Raw genomic sequence first — 18221 nt, 5'->3', positions numbered from 1 at the left:
CAGACTTCATTAATTAACTCAAGTAAATTGAATTCAAATTAATATATTTTAATATGGTGATTTTTTTCCAATTCAAACGATAGTTATAAAAAGAAATTGGACATTGCTACAACGTATTGATACACAACAACAATATAGATTGTTACGAAAATTTGAAAACAAAATGTTTAATAGTTTGATCATGTTAATGAGATTCTTGCTTCTTTAAATATCTTGAATTGAGTAATTTTAAAGTTGATCTAACAAACGCCATATGTCTTGAGAGATTCCCCAAATCGCACTAAACATGACCGAATATGAACTAACTGATTGGATTATGTGGAATGCGTCTCCCACCAAAATTAATATTTTCCAATCCTTAAAAATCATCCAATTAAGATTTAATTTGATCATGTCAACTGCCACATCAACAGTTGTATTTGGATAATCAGTCATAGTAGGAGACTGACTTAGTAATATGATGAAGTTGATCTTGTTGCTAAAAAAATTCATAATAGGGGTGTATTCCATTGAGGCGGTACTGGCTTCATTAACAATTTTATTACGAAATATATGACTATTTCTTATTTTTCGTATGTACTACAGAAAAAACTCTGAAAGCTCAACAACATATGAAGTCTGATCCAACAGTTTCAGACTACTAATAAATTGTAATCGTTGTTCATAAAAGGCAAGATTCTTAAAAACCTAGTATTAAGAGATATAGGAGAAACTAACCAAACTTTTTGCGAGAAATGACAAGAAAAAACACATGATGTGATATTTTTTTCTCTTCACATTGAATACAAAGACATGTTTTTTGATAATTTAAATATTAACCACCAACCAGGAGGCAAAACATTATGAATTCATAAAGATATTTTGATATTTTAATGGTAAATGTAGCCTCCGTAGAAATTGTCAATCATTTCTTGTTAATTTGTTGCTTAAATGACACTAAGAAAAATGCTCTTTTTTAGTATAAGGTGCATGAGATTTTTTGAACGAGTCTCAACTATAAGACGACACCTTTAAGTCTTTTATATTCAGGCCAATCTTTGTCTGAATAGTGTAAATCTCTTGGTGGAAACAGACTTTGACCCCAAATTTTAAACGGCTGTATATATTCGAATCCGAGAGCTATTGGAAACATTTGGTTATTTCCATCTCTACCAGCAATCAATAACTGCCCTTTACAAATTCCCTTTTAAAAAACACCCATCTATGCCTATCACTTCCTACAACCCTGAACCCAATCCTTTTTGCAGGCAGCAAAGCACACATAAAACCTATGAAATTCTTGTTTTCCCTCAGGGTTTTCATAAGTGAATTTGACAAAATAATTTGTGTCTGAGTTGGTATGGCAGATAATCACAGCATAGTCATTTAGCAAGGTATATTCCTCCCTATAAAATCTCATCAATTCAGCTATAATTTTGGTCTTTGCATGTCTACACACATTCAAACTAATACCTTGCTTTAGTTCACTCCTAGCAATGGACTTAAAGTCATTGATTTTGATATAGTGTTGGTTGGTGACCATGGTCTTGTACCTCTTAGCTAAGAAATTACTATTAAAAATTGACACTCTATTGCTTCTAGTACATCTATGGTCAGGTTTGTAGGCCTTAATGGTCCAGTTTTGGTCTGCATTATGAGGGCTAACTTGTATAACCCATGGACAGCCAATAATGCATTTAGCCCTCACTCTTTTTAGATCATTCTTAACATACCTAATGCTCATCCCTTTCATGACTGCTTACCTGCCTATTGCATCTCTGACCTCAACTAAGTTACTGAAATACATTCCTACTGCAAACTGAGAAATCTCAGTAGTGGTGTCAAACTGCAACCTTATACTCTCCTCTCTCTGTGATTCAGCACCATATTCATCTTCATTCTCACTAAAATGGCTACCTACATCAGAACTACTGTAGTAAACACTCTCCTTCTCATAAGTTAAATCAGCTGAGTCACTATCTCCCTCTACATCCCCAGCCACCTCTACCATAGGTTCAGGTTCCTCTTCATCCCCAACCACCTCTTTCTCTTCATTCTCACCCTCATCCATATCTCTAGGTTCTTCAGCTAACTCATCAATGTGATCCCCAACCATCTCTGCATTTGTGTTCATCTCCAGCCCCTAATTCATCAATATGATCCCCTGCCCTCTTTTTTGCTAAACCTGATAAATCCTGCCTAGATTCTATGACACTTTTCCTAACCTCCTATATTTCTACCTCATCATCATCACTGTGATCTTCTATATTTATGCAAATATCATCAAAAGTCAAGTCTTCCCCAACTTCTATTACATGTGAAGCTAGCACACTACCACTAGCTTCACAATCCCCCTCTATGCTAGGTTGTATGCCCTGAGAATCTAATATTTTTGAATAATCAACACAAACATAATTTTTTTTCGCTTTGTTGTCTAAAAGTTATTTCTAAAAGGGAAGGACACTTCTGTCATTCTCAAATTTTGTTAACTCTATCATATCGGATTTCAAATATAATCCCCCTTTTATATCTCAAAGTAACGCAGATATGACTAAATGTTAAAGTAGGAGAGTTTGTCTAAGCTAAATGTGAGATCACCTATCTCCTCAATCCCTCCCACATAAGCTAACCTATCCTTATTCATTTGTATTCTACCCCCATATTTTAAAATCAGTTTGACAATCTTGGCCTCCAACCTGTCATTGCCTAAATAAAGAAACAAATACTATAAATACATGCCGGTCATAATCAACAACACCCAACAAGCACTTAGGGAGCATTTACAATAACAGATAACAATGGAGACCATCAATAATTTAAAGCACAAAAAAAAACCAATCTAACACTAACAGACAAAAATGTGGACCATTTCCAGAACATAGAAGAAATTGGGGACCATATACAGAAAAGACAAGAAATTGGGTTCAGCATCTTTTTACAAATTGGATTCATTTACATAATAATCATACGAAGACAACCCAGAACCATTTATTTTCCCCAAAAAAACATATGGGTTCATTTCATTTCCAAAAATCATTAACCTAACAACCAAAAGAATTTGAAAAGCAAAAAACTAACATGTTGCGACCATAATTTGTTTTCCTTCATCATTTTAATTCCTAGAAATCCCACCAGTTTTCTTCCTTTCACTCTTTTTCTTCGTCTTCACGTCGATTAGGGTTTTCAATTTGCTGCTCCTCGTTAATTCGTAGATCGCCAAGAATTAACATCCACAAATCTTCAATTTTGTTTGATTGTTCTGTATTTAGGGTTAGGTTTAGGGGATTTGAATTTCCCTCGATGGAATTAGGGATAGAGAAATGAAGAGTTTAGGTGAAATGAGTTAACTGATGTGGCTAGGTGACTTGGCAATTGTTCTTTCAGGTGGACGAGTAGTTTCTTTTAGGAATCGCAAACATCAAGTCGTGTAACACACTCACCAACTACTGTTAACGGAGGAACCACGAGCTGCTTATTTAAGGAGTGCAGAGCTTTATAATAGATGTACTGAAGTGTAGAGATCTTATGTGCAAAAAGTGAAAAGTACAGGGATACGCAGAAGCATTAAGCCTATTTTTTTTTTTTTGGTACAGGGTTCATGAGGTTTCCTGAACGGGTCTCAACTATGAGACGGCACCTTTAAAACCATATCAGCTTTCTCTAAATGTGTGATTGTTAGAGTGAATTAGGGTAGTTTCAAATGTATAAAACAAGCTACAAAGAAGGGATAAGACTAAACACAAAATACATATGTGCTTACAACAATTTGTTATAACTTTTACTTGCTGACTCAAGCTTGGCATTGCAAGCAACAGAAATCACGCTCTCGGCTTTGTCATTTCTTGTTTCCAACTTGTTCACCAAATGCCAATTTACCCAATATAGAAAAAAAAAAACTAATCAAATGTTCTTATCCGATTAACTTTTAATTTTCATTCAATCAATTTGATAGTATGATAAATTTCAATGCTTTATGTTGATTTAATAACTGATTTCTTTATTTATTACATTTATAAAAAAATTACCTAATAACTAAAATAAATTAAAAATCTTAAAAAAAAAATACTTGGTTACAGTAATTATTTATTTTATTATTAAAAACTAAACTAATTTATATTAAATTTAAGTTGATGAACTAAAATAATATTTATTTTTATCTATTAAATCCTTTAATGGTATCAATGTTTAATGAAAATAAAAATGATTAAATAATTTAAAAGTTAGAAGTAAATTAAATTATTTTTAGAAATAATTATATGAACTAATAATTATATCAATCTTCAGGAGGTTATAATAACTATTCCTAAACTATATCTTAAACCAATGAATTGATAACTTTTGATTTGTTTTAAATTTAATCAAATGGAGTCAGATGGAAAATATTATCTAATTCAAACTTGACTGAAAGTTTGTTTATTATTTAAAATTGATTTGTTTATCCACAGAAGGTTTGGCTTTTTATTGATCTTTTCAGCTTGTAATATAAAGTCTAGAACCGATTCTTTTTGTTTTGAGTTAGAATGGCATTTGTTGCTTGAAGAATCTAACAAATGAAATTTAAGTTTGGACTTTGACATACAACCAACTTTGATTACTATTTTTAAACTATGTTGGAAGTAAAACATAAATTTAATTTTTACTTTTTTGGGCTATAAATGTAGTATCTTAACTTTTGTAATTGGGACTCATTTTAAGAAGGTGAAGAAAAAACATCCTATCTTAGTAGAGAGGAAGGAAAAAAGATTAGCTTAGTCATTTAATTTATTAATTCTATAAAATCCATTTAATTTATTATTTTATTAAATTCATTCAAATTCTTTCTAGTTCGAATGCTTTCCTTATTATCTGATGCATCAAACAACATTTGGTGTCACGCTTCAATTTCCGTCGTTAGAAGGACCATAGAGCTACAAAATAGAAAGTAGAGGGAGTTCTTACAACTAAGGTAATAGTAGAAGGGTCTTAGTGCAAGTTTCACCTTCACCAATTAATCAAAGAGTGTTTATCTCATGCAACCGTTGCGCCACGTCATTTTTACATCAAGCCAATGAGCATTTGCGATAGGGAATCTTTTAATTATTACTTATTTTTTTTATCATTCAATTTTCCACATGACTAACGCACAATTGGTTTGTTGCACGAATGACATGGCGCAACGGTTGTGTTCAATAATTTTTCTTAATCAAAAGATATAAAACAATCAAGCATGATCAAAGGGAAATAGTGGCCCACACATATCGGAATTGCAAAGAAAATCATCACAGGGGGGCCCAACATCATCACATGGTAGAGAGTGGACTTATGACACCTCTCATGGTCCTCACATGTATCAGATGATTCCTCTCTCTTCTTCTTCCTTTTTTTCTTTCCATCTTCTTTTTATTTAAACACTTTCTACAACAGTCTTTAAAAAGGCAACTCACTAGTAGTGACTCGCTCACTAACTCACCAACTCAGTCACTAACTCACTAGGACTAGTATGAGTAGCAACAAAATGTTGCCTTCTAGTTCTACTCTAGCTTCTCTTTTTCTTGTTTTAATCCTGTGTAGCTCCAACATTGGATTAAGTTCTTCATCTAAATCTAAAACTAAATCTAAACCGTCCAACGATACGCCCACCAAGATTGGCAATGGCTACCGTTTGATCTCAGTCGAAGAAGCTCCCGACGGTAGCATTGTCGGCCACCTTGAAGTTAAACAGAAAAACAACATCTACGGCTCTGATATTGCTCACTTGCAGCTCTATGTCAAGTAAGTATTCGTACCTTTTTTCTTCGATTTAAGCACAATTTAAAAGACGTAGCGCTATATACGACAATATTTGTATTTTATAGCATAATATAATCTAATTGTCTTATACAACATTGTTCTAATCATTTAAATTGCTAAAAATGACATTATTTTTAAAAAATTTGATGCATAAAACGCAAACTGGACTATACGATGAAATCTTTTAAAAATATTTAGATGAAAAGTTTAAAAAGATTGGAACGTTAGGTGAGACATTTTTTATGCTTAAGCGAAAAAAACCCGAATAAAACAAAAAGAAAATCTTTCATTTTTGTTCTTGATTTTAAGAATATTTATAATTTTTGATTTTGTTTTTGCAGACATGAAACAGATGAACGATTAAGAGTACACATAACAGATGCAGACAAGCAAAGATGGGAAGTTCCGTACAATTTATTACCAAGAGACCAACCACCAGCACTTAAAAAAACAATCGGAAGATCAAGAAAGCTTCCACTAGAAGTGCAAGAATATTCCAGTTCTGAGCTAATCTTCAGTTACACAGCCGACCCATTTACTTTTGCAGTCAAAAGAAAATCAAACGGGCAGACCCTGTTCAACACAAGCTCAGATGAATCAAACCCGTTTAGCCAACTGGTTTTTAAAGATCAGTATCTTGAAATATCAACCCAGCTGCCCAAAAGTGCTTCTCTTTATGGTTTGGGAGAGAATACTCAGCCACATGGGATTAAATTATACCCTGGAGACCCCTATACTTTGTATACCACTGATATTTCAGCTATTAATCTTAATGCTGACTTATATGGGTCTCATCCTATGTATATGGATCTTAGGAATGTGAATGGGCAGGCTTTGGCTCATGCTGTTTTGTTGTTGAATAGTAATGGTATGGATGTTTTCTACAGAGGGAGTTCTTTGACTTACAAGGTTATTGGGGGTGTTTTGGACTTTTACTTCTTTGCTGGTCCCAGTCCTTTGGCTGTTGTTGATCAGTATACTCAGTTGATTGGGAGACCTGCTGCAATGCCTTACTGGTCTTTTGGTATGTTTTCTCATTCTTTTGTTGTCAATTTAGTATTTGTTTTATTTCATTTGGTTTGATTGTTATTTGTTTTAGGGTTATTTGCATGTTAAATCCCGACATTTCACTTTTGTTGCGTTTCGTTCTTTAAAACGTTGCATCGCACATTCCAACATTTTAACTTTTGGCATTGTGTAGCACATTTCCGTTTTGTGATGTTGTTTTGTTGCTGTTTTTGTACACATTTTGTAGCTTTATATATGGTAAAAGACGGCTATAGGCTACACAATGTAAAAGTTCGAAAGGTTGGGACGTGCAATGCAATGTTTTAAAAAATGGGATTAAATCGCTATAAAAGTATAAAGTTGGTTTCAAAATGCAAATAACCCTTTGTTTTACTGATTAAAAAGGAGATATTTTTATTTGCTTGTTGTGTTGTTTATCTGTTTTCCTTGCACTAGCTTTCTGTTTTTATCTAATTTAAAATGTAAATTGGCCAGTCAGTTTTTCTTTGTTTATATTTTATAATTGATCTGTTTTGAGATTTGTGATATTATCTGAATTATGTTTGCCATTTGCAACGCGTGATCCTTTGCCATTAGATTGGATAGGATGATGACCTGTTTGTTGCTATTGCTAGGCACCATTTGTCACTTAATGATGGGATTAACTATTAATTAAACCAGTATAATTGTTTCTCTCTTTTCGAATGATCCATAAATAGACCATTAATGCGAAGAAGGGCGAGTGAGCTGTTTTTGGTACAGTGAGGACCCTTGCGATTGGTAATGGTATTCGGGAATAATTTTGATTGATCGTGTGATTGTCGATATACTGCTTGCTCATTTGCAGTAAGCTTGTTAATGCAGGATGGTGATGTTTTATTTTTTTTAATTTAGGTTGGTGGGGTTGGTGCAGAATTTGATTAACTTCATTACATTGCTTTAAATTCTTACCTGTTAGCAGGGTTTTTTCCCAGTTTTTTTAAGTCTAAAAGATCTTTCTGGTATAAGATTAGAGTTCTATGTTCAAATTACAGATAAGACCAGGATCTGTGTCTGAATGTCTCATTTTTCAAAGTTTTATCCTTTTTAGCTATGTTTTGCAAGCCAAATTATGCAAACGTTTCTTCAAAGCATCTAAGGGGACCCCAAAATAAACCACCACTATCACTCGATCCTTCCACGTCTTGTTTTAGTTCAAAATATCAACTTCCTTTCATGAGGTGGAAATTGATCAATCTAAATCCTCTATTACCATCAAATCGCAATGATAATGACTAATCTAGGTCCACGACTGTTACTTGCATAGGCCCCTCACGATGTTAACATTTGGACTAGTTTTTTTATACACATTTATGTTGTAAACCTGTGCTTTGCAACAATAGCTACCGTCTTATATAAGAATGAGACTGTCCATAGGCTGTGGGGAAGATCTATTATTGTACTGTTGTTCCCTTGAGTAATCACAATTTCCATGTCGGTAGATTGAAGAATGATGCATATGGGATGTGCATGGAACTGTTTTCTTATTTATATATATATATATATATGTTACTTAGTAGGACAAATATTATAAATTCAGATTTCCCTACTGTGTTTTTTATCGTTCATGTGATTCTCTGGCTACTTGTTATATAGTTCATTTTTGTAGAATATTAATTAATGTGGTAGCTGCTAGGCTGGCATTGGCACAAGGCATGACCATTTTTGTCACTAGTAATCCTTGAATATGGCTTTCCCAAAGGGGGTAATTATCTGTTCAAATGTTTAGTTGGTCCCCTTGCATTAAGTGTGATTTGCTAATTTTACTGCATTGTTTTTGCCATTTTATCTCATAGTTGGCCCCCTTGCATTAAGTGTGATTTGCTAAATTTACTGCATTGTTTTGACATCTTATGTCATGGTTCTCCAAGCACCAAATAAATGTTTTGAGTTGCATGTTCATTATGGAAAATAACAATATTCAGTTGTTAATTTTTATAGATTGATTGAATGTATAAGATGAGTGAATATCAGATGCATTTGCATCATCTATCCCGTAAAATGTCTCTCTTTATCATGCATGCTTGCTAATTAGCTCGTAAATAGATCTAATTTTTTTATACGCATTTTAATTAATACAAATATAAATACTATGATGTGGACTGTATCTCTCTATAGAGATAGGACATGAATAAAAGACTATTTGTTAACTAAATAAGAAAAACAGTGAGAAATGCTTCCAAAATCAGCAACACAAAAGTGGTGGGGACTGCTTGCATTTAGCTGCTTCCATATATCCAAATGATCACATGTTAGAAACTGTTTATCGTACGAAATGAGAAACCAATCTGATACTCTCTTGATTCTGCTTTCACAGGATTCCACCAATGCAGATGGGGCTACCACAACCTGTCTGTGGTTGAAGATGTTGTTGAGAATTATAAGAAGGCCCAGATCCCTCTTGATGTGATTTGGAACGATGATGATCACATGGATGGTCACAAGGACTTCACCCTCAACCCCACAAACTATCCTCGTCCAAAGCTGCTGGCTTTCCTCGACAAAATACACAGCATGGGCATGAAGTACATCGTTATTATTGATCCTGGGATTGGTGTTAATTCTAGTTACGGCACATACCAAAGAGGCCTTGCCAATGATGTATTTATCAAGTATATGGGTAAGCCTTACTTGGCACAAGTTTGGCCTGGAGCTGTGAACTTCCCAGACTTCCTCAATCCCAAAACAGTTGAATGGTGGGGTGATGAAGTTCGCCGCTTCCACGAACTTGTTCCTGTTGATGGCCTTTGGATTGACATGAATGAAGCTTCAAATTTTTGTTCTGGACTCTGCACAATTCCAGAGGGCAAGGTGTGTCCGAGTGGAACAGGACCTGGTTGGATCTGTTGCTTGGATTGCAAGAACATTACAAAGACGAGATGGGATGATCCACCTTACAAGATCAATGCCTCAGGATTGCAGGTGCCAATTGGGTACAAAACAATAGCTACCAGTGCAGTTCACTACAATGGTGTTCTGGAATATGATGCTCATAGTCTGTATGGATTCTCTCAATCAATTGCCACTCACAGTGCACTTGAAGGGCTTGAGGGCAAGCGACCATTTATCTTGTCACGCTCCACTTATGTTGGATCAGGAAAGTATGCTGCGCATTGGACCGGTGATAATAAAGGCACTTGGGATGATTTGAAATATTCCATATCTACTATGCTAAATTTTGGTATATTTGGTGTGCCTATGGTTGGATCAGATATATGCGGGTTCTATCCTCAACCCACAGAAGAGCTATGCAACCGTTGGATTGAACTAGGTGCATTCTACCCCTTCTCAAGGGATCATGCCAACTTCTACTCACCTAGACAAGAGCTCTATCAGTGGGATTCAGTAGCTGAATCGGCTAGAAATGCTCTAGGCATGAGGTATAAGCTTCTCCCGTATCTGTACACACTGAACTACGAGGCTCATAGTACCGGGGCTCCAATTGCACGGCCGTTATTCTTCTCATTCCCAAATTACACCGAGTGTTATGGATTGAGCACTCAATTCTTGTTAGGAAGTAGTGTCATGGTGTCTCCAGTGCTTGACAAAGGCAAATCAAAGGTTAACGCACTCTTTCCTCCGGGCTCTTGGTATAGCTTATTCGATATGTCACAAGTCATTACCTTGAAAGAGGGGAAACATGTAACCCTTGATGCACCTTTGCATGTGGTCAATGTGCATTTGTATCAGAATACCATACTACCAATGCAGCAAGGTGGATTAATTTCCAAGCAAGCCAGAATGACACCTTTTACCCTCGTCGTAGCCTTCCCTTACGGAGCAAGTGATGCAGAAGCCACAGGAAAGCTATTCCTCGACGACGATGAACTTCCAGAAATGAAACTCGGAAGTGGGTCAGCTACATATCTTGATCTCTATGCAACGGCTAGCAAGGGAACCATAAAGGTCTGGTCGAAAGTTCAAGAGGGCAAATTTGCTTTGGAGAAGGGTTGGATCATCGGCAAGATAGCAGTATTGGGTGTAGACAGAAGTGGGGAACCGTCAGCGCTCGAGATCAACGGAAAACCCGTTGCAGGAGACGCAAACATAGAAGTTAGATCATCGGAACATAAGCATATCGAGGCTATTGAAGCTGATGATAGAAAGAAGAGTGTGATGGTAGAGGTTAAAGGCTTGGAAATTCCGGTAGGAAAAGACTTCTCGATGTCGTGGAACATGAAGATCAGTAGTTAAAGACTGCTATTGTTTGTTGTTTATTAAGAATGGTTTTTGATGGAAAGGAGATGAGTTCAGTTATGCTCATCCTATTTCCATGAAACCTCCTAGTTCAAGAATCAAAAGTAAAGTTCAGATTCTTTGCTTTGTTAAGAGAAGTAGTTTCATTGTTGTTTCATAAAATGCAGTAATGCATATTTTTAATCATTTTAAGCCTTAGTTTTTGGATATTTATCTCGCTTCTTTTTTATTCTCGTGCAGTCATGAGCAGCATATAGTTTTCATCTGTAAGCTCCAAGTCCTGAGCTTACAGAGTTACAAGTTCATACTCGATCTTTCAAGTTTTAAGTACTCAAAACTCAAATAAAAAATATTTGGCAAAAGGCTTATTTTAGCCCCTGAGGTCAGACCGAAAGAATTAATAAGACCCTAAGGTCGAAGTTGGCTCGCTTTGGCCCCTAAAATTGTCCAAAATGGTTCATATCGCACCACTGTTAGTTTCTTCTGTCTAAATGATGACGTGGCCGTTAGGAAAAAATTCAAAAACATCCTTAATGTTTAAATTATTTACCAATTTTATATTTATGATTTTTTTTGACTATTTTCACCCTCTTTTTCATTTAAATATATCTAATTAAATAATATTTAAAATTAAAATATTTATTAAACAATCAAAACTCAATTAATCACTTCGAAACTTAATTAAACGCTTCGAAATTCAATTAAACTAATTAATTAAATTTTGCCCGCCCGCCGCTACACATCGGCCGAATACTACCTCTACGACCTTCGGCAAAAAAGATTCCGACCAAAAACTAAATAAAAATTAAATAAAAGAATCGGAAAAAAATGACATTTACCACCTCCATCTTAGACCGCCGGAATTTATTTCCGGCGGTCCTCTGCCTCACTGTTCTTCCCATGGGAAGAACAAGATTTGTTCTTCCCAACGTGGGAAGAACAGGGCTGTTCTTCCCATGGGAAGAACAGCCCCTGTTCTTCCCAACTTGGGAAGAACAGGAAAAGAGCCGGCCGCCGAAAAAAATTTCCGGCGGTCGGTAAAATGTGGGAACATAAATCGGAGGTAGATTCGGAGAAAAAGTTGGTGGTGCTTTATGAATTTTTTTATTTTTATTTTAGTTGATTTAATTAGATTTAATTAAGTTTAAATTGAATTTTGATTGTTTTAATTGAATTTTAATTTGTTTAATTCGATTTTGACGTGTTTAATTAGGTTTTGAAGTGTTTAGTTGAGTTTTGATTATTTTAATAAATATTTTAATTTTAAATATTATTTAATTAGATATATTTAAATGAGAAAGAGGGTGGTGGAAAAAAAATCATAAATGTAAAATTGGTAAATATTTTAAACATTAAGGATGTTTTTAAAATTTTTTCCTAAGGGTCTAGACGGACAAAACTAACAGAGTTTGCGTTTTGTGCGATATGAACCACTTTGGACAACCTCAAGGTGATAATTGAGCCAACTTCGATTTTAGGGTCTTATTAATTCTTTCGGTCTGACCTCAGGGGCTAAAGTGAGCCTTTTGCCAAAATATTTATATCCTAAATTCTCGATCCTTAAAATATTAAATTAATAACAAATCCTTCAAACTAAAAGGTTAACTAGAAGCAATAATAAAGTACTATTTAATTTTCAAATAAAAAAGATAAAAGTATGAATTATGGTACTAGAGAATAATTTGATATAAAATTAATTAGTGGGATAAATTTATTCATTTAGTTATAATTTTTTTCTTTTGAAAGAATTTAGTTATAATTTATATCAATATGTTTTTCTTAGAAAAAATTATTGTTGAATGCATATTATTTTGATGATATATTTTATATTTATAAATTAAATTACAATAATATTTAATTTGCTTTATAATAATTTATACATTTATTTATATAATTATTTTTATTCTGAAAATAATTAATAAAATGAGACTACATACGTAAACAAAATGTAAAATGCATTTAAGAGTTTATTATTTTTACCAATTTTTAAATTTAACAATATTATTATTATTATTATTATTATTATTATTATTATTCTTTTGAGACAATTTGTTTCCAAATTATTAATGAAAAATATATTTTAGCGGATGTGTTATCTCGCTTTATAATGCAATCCGCATAACTTTTTTTTTTGTATTGATCTTGAGGTGTTATGAACTGATTCCAACTATGAAATAATGTCTATAATCCTTCCATATTCAGACCAATCCTCATTTGAACTAGGTACTTCTCTTGCGAGTGGTGAAGCTCTTGCCTCAAGTTGTACACGGCTGCAGATATGAGTACTATTGTTTAGTGAAAATTATATAAGTTTAATAAATGTAAATTACAATAATTTTTAAAAATTAATTAAAGTCAAAATAATAGTAGTATCTGTCTAAAAAAAACTTTTCCACTAACCAATTAGAGCATCCACAATGCTGTGTCAAATTTTATGCTAAATTTAGCACTTCAAAATTACAAAATGCTATATTTAGCATAGGATTTCACTTTCATCTCCAATGCCAAATGCTAAACAAAGATGTATATTAATTACTACAATCATTATCTATTATTAATATGATAATTATCTTATAAGTTTACTTATTTTTCTCAATCACCTGTGTTTTATATATACGTACCTTTGTCTTTCATAATAACAATGGATACTATATTAAACAAAATTTTAAAAGGACAGATGGAAGATGATTCATCCGATGAAGAAGATGAAAAAGCTAAATTGGCTTGGCTCATTGCATCAGATAGCTTAACCATAAAAACTAAGAGCATCCATAATGGTGTGCTAAAACAAGGTTTCAATTCTATAATTTAGCATTTTACTTTTAAGTACCACTCCAATGCAATGCTATTTTAAGTTCTAAATTTGGCATATGCTATATTGAGTGTTAAATTTGAAACCCTATATAGCATATGCTAAATATGCAATATTGATTGTTTAATTACAATTTATGCCATTATTTTAATTTATGATTATTAATTCACTTTTTTTGTCCGTTTAAAACTCTTCCTTTTTCTGAATTTACTTCTTTAAAGAACTCTCTGCTTCCACGGTTCCACCTTTCACCTTCTTCTTCGTGTTTTATTTTTTTAAAATGGAAGAAACACTTCATCTTAATGGAAAGCGTGGAAAATCTTTTACTCTCAATCAAGATATAATTATATGTCGTTCTTGGATGACCATTACCCAAGATCCAATTGTGGGTAATTTGCAATCATCAAATAATTTTTGGGATAGGGTGTTGGATAATTACATGAAGATTGGCAATGATCAAAGCGTACGATCAAGAAATTAACTTCAATCTCGTTGGGGAATAATCTTAAGAAGTTGCAACAAGTTTCATGGATATCTCACTCAAGTTGAAAACAGAAAACAAAGTGGAATGACCCAAGTTGATTTGGTAAGATTTATATATTTAATTGCTGGTTTTATTATATTTGTTCTTATTATGTTCAATTTTCATATATGGGTTTTGATTTGATTCAAATATTTTTTAGGTTTATGTAATTTTTTTTTTCATCATTTGGTGTATTTGTGCGCATCTATTTCTTTAAATAGCTCATCCTTTCTCCAATATTGGAAGCTCTCAGGTTTTATGGTTAACATTACTCTATTGTAATCAAGAGTCACAACCTCACTAGAGCTCTTGACCCAAATATATTAAGCTTAATGAAAGTTTTCACCATATGTGAACCATTTCTTTGAGGTTCTGCTGATTGAATATTAATATTTGCTTGTTCCTTTAACATATATTAGAATATTAGTCTTGCTTTAAGTTGGAAGCAATTCATCTTTATTCTTTATCTACATTAAGATTGATTCCCTTGATTTGGCATGATAAACTTGTTGTTACCATTGTCACGATAAACTTCAAACCTACATATACTCTTTAATGGAGAAAATGAACTGAGCTCAATCAATCTTACACAAATAGACTAAAATGTGAGCAGAAACCTAAGAATCGCATAACAAATGAAGCCAATGAACAGCATATGTGTATTTATTTTGGCATTGACAAGATGAAACAAAATGTGTAACTAGGAAATAAAGTTGGGAGATAATTTCACTGAAAATCAAGTATGAAAATGAATTGAGACAACTCTTTAGCAGTATAGTGCTAGGAGCACTAAAAATGACTCAAAATGAATTACAACAATTTTATTTGTTTTAAATATGAGTTACAACAATTTTGTTATTGTTCTTTTTATGTTTTGATTCTGATTATTAGCTCTGTTTAGGTGCTGCAAGCAAAATTGTTGTATGTGGAACTTGAGAATAAGAAATTTGCATTTGAACATTGTTGGGAAATTTTGCAAGAAAGCATAAAGTGGCAGGATTCAACTTTACAGAAAAAGAAAAGTTCTTCAATGAATGCTACAAGTGATTTTCAGCATCCATCTTGTCCTTCCGAAATTTTAGAAAAGCCTATTTCTCTAGACTCCAACAATGATGTTAATGAATCAAATTCTGAAAGACCAATTGGAAGAAAAGCTGAAAAAGAGTCTCGAAAGAAAAGTAAGGTTGTTGATACTTCTAACTCCCGTTTATGTGATTTGATGAGTGAGTTTAACAAACAAACAGTTGAGACTCAACAACGAAGAGCGTTGGCTGAAGAACGAAAACTAAAAGTATTGGAAGAGGCCAATGACAGAGAGCGTAAAAAGACAGAAATAGAACTGAAAATAATGATGGACAAATATGAAAGGGAACAACAAGAGAAAGATGATAAAATTATGATAATGGACACCTCTAATATGGATTCTGTTACAAAAGCTTATTATGAGCATCGCAAGGCTCAAATTTTATCCAAGCTAACTACGCCAACCAACATCGAGTCAGACTCTTATGCTCCTTTGCCACCTTCTCCAACACAAAATTGGTTTTAGATTTTTCTGTTTAAGTTGTACGTTTTTCTATTTAAGAATGTTATTGTGAACGATAATTTAATCGTATTTTATTTTTGAATCATGTTGCTTATACTATTATTTTGACTATTTTTTATGGGTTTATAAAGTTATGTTGCGACATTGTTGAAATTTCTGTTTAATGCAATTACGATATTAATATGCTTATAACTCCTATAAAAGAGATACGAGATACGAATGCAGAAGCAAAAGCTTCTACTACAGCAGAAGCTGTTGAAGCAAAAGCTGCTGAACAAAAGCTTCTACTACAGCAGAAGCAGCAGCTGCTGCAAATAATGAAGCAGCAGCTGCTGCAAATAATGAAAGCAAAAAAAGAAACATTTTATGTTGATTTTTGAAATTCATTTGCTTATGTAAATCATTATAAGAAGTACTACTATACTTTATTGAGAAAATAAGGGATAATTTTAAGTTTTGAACGTGCCAAAACACCTCCAATTGATTTCAAATCAGCCAAACCAATGCCATCATATCTCCATGAATTTTGCCAAGTTGAAGGCACATGCAGGTTTTACACCATGTGAACAATATAATATCAGTTAGTCCATGCAAATAGCAGTAAAGCACAAGAAATTGAATGTGATCTGTTTAACCAATTTCATGTCACATGTATGTATGTTTCTTGATTTCAATTATCCAAGTGCTCTCATAGCATTAAAAATTGAGTCCGTAAATAAATTAAAAACTTATGATAAAATTGAATAAATTCAGTTCGTAATGAAAAAGACAATACCAAAAAAATTGAAAACTACATTAAAAATTAAAATTCTGAGTCATACTTATTTAAACTCAACTAAATTTTAAGAATCTTCATGTCCATATTGTTCCCACAAGTGTTCAATAAGATCATTTCGTAGATTAAAATGCAGCTCAGAAGATCGAATCTTAAGATGACGGGCAATAAACTCATGAAAACGAAGTGTAGGCTCATGTGACACTTGAATTGAAGGTGATAATTCTGACGCATCATATTCAAAATTCATAGGTTGATCATATTCATCTTCAATAATCATGTTGTGTAAAATGATGCAAGCTTTCATAATGAATCCCAAATCCTTACGGTTCCAAAATCGTGCAGGTCCTTTGACAATCGCAAACCTTGCTTGAAGTACTCCGAATGCTCTTTCAACATCTTTTCTACATGCTTCTTGCTTGGTTGAAAATATTTTATTTTTTAAACCTTGAGGTTGTGAAATTGACTGAACTATTGTTGCCCATTTAGGATAAATTCCATCGGCAAGATAATATCCCATAGTGTAGTTGTGGCCATTCAAGTTGTAGTTAGCAGCCGGAGCACGTCCTTCAGCTAGTTCTGAAAATAAAGGAGATCGATCAAGAACATTAATATCATTATGAGACCCAGGCATTCCAAAAAAGGCATGCCATATCCACAGATCATACGAAGCCACTGCCTCAAGTATAATTGTCGGATTTTGGACATGTCTAGTAAATTGCCCATGCCACGCACTAGGACAATTCTTCCATTGCCAATGCATGCAGTCTAAACTGCCCAACATACCAGGAAATCCACGTTTCTCGCCCTCTTTTAGTAATCTTGAAATATCTTCATTTGTAGGCGATCGTAAATATTCTTTTTCAAAAACATTGATAATTGCTTGACAAATTTTTTTCAGAGATTCAATTGTTGTGCTTTCTCCTATTCGTACATACTCGTCAACACAATCAGCGGACACACCATACGCTAACATCCTAATGGCTGCTGTCATTTTTTGAAGACCAGATAACCCTGCCCTGCCTAACCCATCATTTTTTTGTACAAAGTAATCATCATATTGTTGAATTGCATTCAATATGTGAAGAAATAGAGACCGATTCATGCGAAAACGCCTTCGAAAAATATCAGAAGAATATACTGGGTTTTCTGAAAAATAATCTCTATACAATCTATCATTGCCAGAAACCCTATCCCGATAAATATATTTGCGGCCAATATAAGAACCAAAATACTTACCAGATTTAGTTTTTATGGTTAAGCTATCTGATGCAATGAGCCAAGCCAATTTAGCTTTTTCATCTTCTTCATCGGATGAATCATCTTCCATCTGTCCTTTTAAAATTTTGTTTAATATAGTATCCATTGTTATTATGAAAGACAAAGGTACGTATATATAAAACACAGGTGATTGAGAAAAATAAGTAAACTTATAAGATAATTATCATATTAATAATAGATAATGATTGTAGTAATTAATATACATCTTTGTTTAGCATTTGGCATTGGAGATGAAAGTGAAATCCTATGCTAAATATAGCATTTTGTAATTTTGAAGTGCTAAATTTAGCAT

The 18221-nt window shown here is 33.4% G+C and overlaps 3 protein-coding genes across 3 annotated transcripts; 2 read left to right on the top strand and 1 right to left on the bottom strand.

Moving 5' to 3' along the window:
• Positions 1 to 5356: 5356 nt before the first annotated feature.
• LOC126671929 (alpha-xylosidase 1) lies at positions 5357 to 11201 on the top strand. Its single transcript, XM_050365757.2, has 3 exons — positions 5357 to 5730; positions 6090 to 6772; positions 9113 to 11201. Exons 1-3 carry the CDS (start codon positions 5459 to 5461, stop codon positions 10987 to 10989), a joined length of 2832 nt encoding a protein of 943 aa, XP_050221714.1. The 5' UTR covers positions 5357 to 5458; the 3' UTR covers positions 10990 to 11201.
• Positions 11202 to 13944: 2743 nt separating this feature from the next.
• On the top strand, positions 13945 to 15955 carry LOC126675143 (uncharacterized). Its single transcript, XM_050369745.2, has 2 exons — positions 13945 to 14390; positions 15229 to 15955. Exons 1-2 carry the CDS (start codon positions 14373 to 14375, stop codon positions 15874 to 15876), a joined length of 666 nt encoding a protein of 221 aa, XP_050225702.1. The 5' UTR covers positions 13945 to 14372; the 3' UTR covers positions 15877 to 15955.
• Positions 15956 to 16632: 677 nt separating this feature from the next.
• LOC126672808 (uncharacterized) lies at positions 16633 to 18111 on the bottom strand. The gene is made up of 2 exons (XM_050366760.2): positions 17888 to 18111; positions 16633 to 17227 (listed from the first exon to the last, which is right to left on the bottom strand). Exons 1-2 carry the CDS (start codon positions 18012 to 18014, stop codon positions 16716 to 16718), a joined length of 639 nt encoding a protein of 212 aa, XP_050222717.1. The 5' UTR covers positions 18015 to 18111; the 3' UTR covers positions 16633 to 16715.
• Between the last annotated feature and the right edge of the window lie 110 nt (positions 18112 to 18221).

The sequence above is a fragment of the Mercurialis annua genome, linkage group LG3, assembly GCF_937616625.2.
Source record: "Mercurialis annua linkage group LG3, ddMerAnnu1.2, whole genome shotgun sequence".
NCBI classification, from domain to species: domain Eukaryota; kingdom Viridiplantae; phylum Streptophyta; class Magnoliopsida; order Malpighiales; family Euphorbiaceae; genus Mercurialis; species Mercurialis annua.
This window is presented reverse-complemented; position numbering and strand designations above follow the sequence as displayed.